At 40.2% G+C, this 5292-nt stretch overlaps 1 protein-coding gene across 1 annotated transcript; it reads right to left on the bottom strand.

The window, feature by feature from the left end:
- Window positions 1-1672: 1672 nt before the first annotated feature.
- Window positions 1673-5059, bottom strand: LOC137301987 (probable G-protein coupled receptor 139). Its single transcript, XM_067971702.1, has 2 exons — window positions 4963-5059; window positions 1673-2568 (listed from the first exon to the last, which is right to left on the bottom strand). The coding sequence occupies exons 1-2, from the start codon at window positions 5057-5059 to the stop codon at window positions 1673-1675; spliced, it is 993 nt and encodes a 330-aa protein (XP_067827803.1).
- Window positions 5060-5292: the final 233 nt, after the last annotated feature.

Raw genomic sequence — 5292 nt, 5'->3', positions numbered from 1 at the left:
CTCACTTAATCTACCTATGTCTCTTTGTAACTGTATGCTTCTATCTACAATTCTTACTATGAACAATCTTTGAGTTACTGACAAAGTTGGATATATGGCTCTCTATTATGTTATCTCAGTCATTAATAATTATAGTGAATAGTTCCTGCACTGATCGAATACATGTCAATTCGTGTTTCTTCGCATTATCCTTATTCTGTGTCTTCTACCGCCTAACCAATCTCCTAATCGGGTCAGTAGTTTACGTTCAATTCCAGGAGCTTTAGTTTTAGCTAACAATCTCTCCTGTTGAACCATATCGAATGACTTCTGTAATTCGATATAAAATGCATCCATAGACATTCGGCTGTCTACTACTGTAATTACTTCCTCAAAAATTCAATTACTTTCATAAGACATGACCTACCCTTTACAAATCCATGTTGGCGCTCGCTAATCACGTCACATTTCTCCGAGAGCTCAGTCACACTTTCCTTAATTATGGATTCCAACACCTTGCCCACAACTTATGTTAGACTAATAGATCTATAATGTCCTGTTTTCTATCTCTCACCTCTCCAACATTTGCAACTTCCCAATCTGAACGGACAATTCCTGAATCGAGAAAGCTTTGCAAGATTATTGCTAAAACATCTTCAATTTCCTCACCAACTTCATTTGAAACTCTCAGGTGGAAACCATCATATCCTAGGGATTTGTCAGTACTTTCGTGCCTGTGGGCCGGATGCTGCTGTGAATGGCAAAAGGAAGGCACCAGCCGTTCGTTAGAATTGCACTTGACCACAGATTTTCTAGGAGCTTTTGCACGGCAAGGTCCTGAAAATTAATAATCCAGGAACCACTGTGCCCTCTACAGGGCATCTGCGGCCTGTGTGAACAGGACAAGCATCTGTGTATTTTCTTAATCAATCAGATTGATGCATCGTTATCAAGGGAGCAATCAGAACCAGGAAGTACAAGATAGATTATTGAATTCAATGTTAAATCAGGCACAGAAACCAAAATCAAGAGAGGGTAAAAAGATTGTATTATGAGACAGGGATAAAAGAGGCAATAACAAAAAGTGAAAAATAATTCATTTAATTATTTTTTTAACGTCCATCAATAAATACATTCAGAAGTACATATACTCCACAGTTGTAAAAGTTAATTTTAAGTGTCAGAGAGGTTGTTCAGCAGTAATTAAGACTTACCTCGCCGTTTAAAGCGACTTCGACTTGAAATGACTTGACTTTCCTTTTGTTGGCGAGTTTAGTCTGAAGCTGCAAAATCAGTACAGGAACTTCAGGTGGTTCAATACGTTAGAACGGGGAGCCAAACGGCGAGGCATCGATTTGGTGCAGTTTTTGGAGGAGCATCTCATTTCCGACAGTAACTTCTGCATTTGCGCTTGTAACTGCGCATGTGTGCTCGCCAGCAGCAGCTTTCCGATTTCCATATAAATACGTTGAGCCTTGTGAGCCTCAGTGAAATGTTTAGACCACAATCCGGCCCATTATTGTTTCTCATATTGTTTTCTTGATTACCTTAACATTGGTGAGTTCCAGTCCTTGATTCATCATTAGTTTCCCTGGAATGTCAGGTGTATTATCCTCTTCCTCTACTGTGAAGACTGACACAAAGTAATTATTGAACAAGTCTGCCATTTCCTTATTTTCATTTATTTTTCTTCTCATCTAATTAATTTGACCATCATTGCGAGGGGATATTTCACTCCATTCCTCAACTCCTCTCTGAATTTCCTTTGGGTCACTGCATAAATAAAAGTGTTCGTGCAGCAACTCAGAAGCTGCAGCATGAAGCCGATTTCTCGTACAAACGTGGGCAATGGTACAGGATATCCCAAATAATCCAACCGTCTCAATATAGAACACGCAGTAAACACCACCCATAACAGGATGAAATTCCCCGATATTACAAACAATAAAATGATGGAATTCCTTCGGTTCTCCATCTCTGGGTCACTGGGACACTCGCCACTGTTCGGACTCCGAAGTCTCCTGCGGGCTCTGCTGGCCACTAAAATGTGTCTGACCGTTAATACATTGAACAGTACAATCAAGAGAAATGGAATAAATGGTGTTAAAATATAATGCATTAATTCAATGATCGTCCAGACCAGCGAATGTGCTACACCGCGTGACACACGGCAAAACCATGGACTATTAGAAAGCCAATACTCATTTGTGTACAGAAAATACCATAAAATGTTCTTCAAGCCGCTCAGCACAGTCACTGTTCCGAGAACCACAGCCGCCGTCTTCTCGGTGCAATATTTAGTTTTCAGCTTCTGGCAACAAATGGCCACAAATCGATCAAAGGTGAAAGTGACCGTGAACCAGACAGAACAGTCTGTGGCTGCATAAAGCAGGACGGCGTGGATATTACACATTCTAATTACCCGCAGAAAACTAAATTGTTCCCGATAAATAATAGGAATCTGTCTTAATATCAGATCGATTATAACGACCAGTAGATCTGCCGCTGCCATGGCCACGAGGTAGCGAGTGACACATTTGGAGAGACCGCACTTTCCCCGAGACAGGATCACAATCGTCACCACGTTAACTGTAAGTAAGACAAAATAGGAAAATGATTCAATAGAATCAGGAAAAAAAAAACTAATTTGATGCGTTTCCAGTGCAATAAAGGAGCACGTTATAGAACAGGGACATTAATGTTCTTCACAATAAACTGAAATCCGCCAAGAAATTTGCAGCTTGGCTTTGGGTCCAATATTGGAATCCGATTATTTTAGCTGTGACGGGGCGTCCTGGAGACAGGGTTTCTAATCAGAGTAATGAATCGGCAAATAATGAAGCAATGGGATCAAATTCAATATGTTTAAAAACAGAAATTAAGTTTCGAATGAATACAAAGCAACCATTCGGAAAGTGAGATCCTAACTTGCACCTGAGCAAGACGGAGAGGAAAAGATTGGCCGTTTGCGGGGATTGAATTGCAGCGTGTGTGTGTTAGCTGCTGGGGTGATACAAGTGACTTCAATGTTCTGAGGTGGGCGGTGATAAAAGAGCCCTGGGAGGAGGAGGAATGGTCGAATCGCTGGTGCCCTTTTCAACGAATAGTAAGCGAACAACACCCATTGCCTGTGTTCATACATTGATTATTGTCACTTGTTCAAGGCATGAAGAGCATCTGTACAATGACACAAATCAAACTTTCCCATCCAATGCTTGTAATGTGCACAAGAGATAGGAATGTAGAAACATGCAAATTGCTAGAAGAAAAAAAAAACACCAAGGTCCATCGAGTTCGCCTTCCACGTACCTGCAAATCGCATGATACAATGACAATAGAGTTGGTGACTAATCATAGCAATTTATCTCTATCAATTAATATACTAAAGACCGAGACATAAGGTGAGGAATGACCCAGTGCTGGAAACATTTGAGAACCATAAATCCAATATCACCTTTTCCCTCCCAATCACGTTACATTTACCGTACGTCATGTCTCATATTACTCCTCCACTGTACACAAAATGTTATTTTCTGAAAGAAGCCTAGGTAATTTGTCTTTCAATGAATCAACACGAACTGCTTCCACCGTCTCGTTAAGCAACCTGTTCCATAGATTGGTTACTCAAACACGGAAATATTGTTTCTGCAGCTTAGCTTTGAATTCACCTCCGCCACTCCCCCCACCACCGCCCCCACCCCCTCCCACACCCTTCAATTGCAGACTGCGTCCTCTGGTTCTACTGTTCCGGACAAGATATAACAGAAACAGCCTGTCGTGGTCTATATTATCTAGTCAAGAGATAGTTGTTCCACTTTTCTGCTCTTTGTCTAAAATATTATATATTTTAATTCCTGCCTGTTTTATATAATGGAAGTGAGGCCCAATCTGATACTCTCCTTCTTGATCCCAAAGGTCAATCATTGGATGAACGGAGTTACAGTCACGCTAAGCTCCATGATCGGCAATTGGATATTCAGGGTCATGTGTGATGCTCCCCACCAAAAATACAAAGGTGGAAAATGATCGTCTAATGTAATCAATTCTGCATGCAAGTTTTCGAATTACATTGCAGGTAATACTTGTAAAAACAATCATTTACTTTAGAAAGTGGAATAATATGACCGGCAATATAATACATCAACCTGCGATTTCATATCAATCTGAATTCTAGTCAAGTAGTGTTAACCTTGCTCTTTTCATTCGGTGGTGTGAATTGAATAAGCTTCCAATTCATACAGGGAATAAGACACATAAAATATCGAGTGAGTTCACAATCAGAATAGGCTCCTTAAAATGACTGTGGATCCTGATCAGAGATACGAAAAACTGTACCAGACAGGCACGGGATTAGATTATCAATACAATTTTTTTTTAGAAATACATGCTTTAAATGATCGGAATAAAAATAAACAGCAGCTCACTTTACCTTTCTAACTGAGTCACTCAGAAACAGTGACACCAACGAGAAGATGAAACGATGGAAAGCGAGAGCGCTGAACCAGATTGGATCATCAATGCATTGTCATTTATCTGGTAGGAGCGATTTGTACAACAAAAAAACTAAATATATCCTGCCAAAACGTTTCTCACCTGACACTCGTACTCAGTATTTACAGCAGAATGCAAACTTTTAATTCAGAGAATTAACCAATCACATGGTTTGTGCTGTATTCAGAAAGAACACCGGGACCTTAATAAGATCGCCTGAAATCTTACTTATAATGACCATTATGCACACAATTTTCATGGAAATGACACCAATGAATGTAAATTCACATCAGTGGAGCATGGGCCATTATCAAAGACACACAAGAGCAATGGAAAGAAAGTAAGAAAGAATTGAATTTTGCTGACGCCTTTCACAACTTCACTGTTGTAATGTAGGGAAAGTAATAAAATAAAGAGCTGGACAGGCGGACTGAGATGCAACATACAGTTAAACTCGGCTTCCTGAAGTACCAGGTGCAGATAGTAACTTACCCGGGACACCGAACGCAGCCAGGATGGGGAAGTAAATCTTTTGTATGTCATTAATCGCCCATAGAATCTGGAGCTTGATCAGAAAACTGAGAGACATTGTTTCCCCTTCCGTCAGAAGCGATGATTCGATGGTTGGTCCTAATGCTGGGATCAATTCTCCGATTGACACATACAGTGGATTTTCCTTAATTATAGCAGAGAGAATTCAACCGGTCAGAAAATCAGGTCCCGTGCTGACTGGGTTTAATTACAGTCACTGAACAAACAGATGAAGTCAACAACTCTCACTCCAAGATCTCTAACAAGAACAACATAATTTCCATTCAGATA

The sequence above is a fragment of the Heptranchias perlo genome, chromosome 35 (genome assembly GCF_035084215.1).
Source record: "Heptranchias perlo isolate sHepPer1 chromosome 35, sHepPer1.hap1, whole genome shotgun sequence".
Taxonomy (NCBI): domain Eukaryota; kingdom Metazoa; phylum Chordata; class Chondrichthyes; order Hexanchiformes; family Hexanchidae; genus Heptranchias; species Heptranchias perlo.
This window is presented reverse-complemented; position numbering and strand designations above follow the sequence as displayed.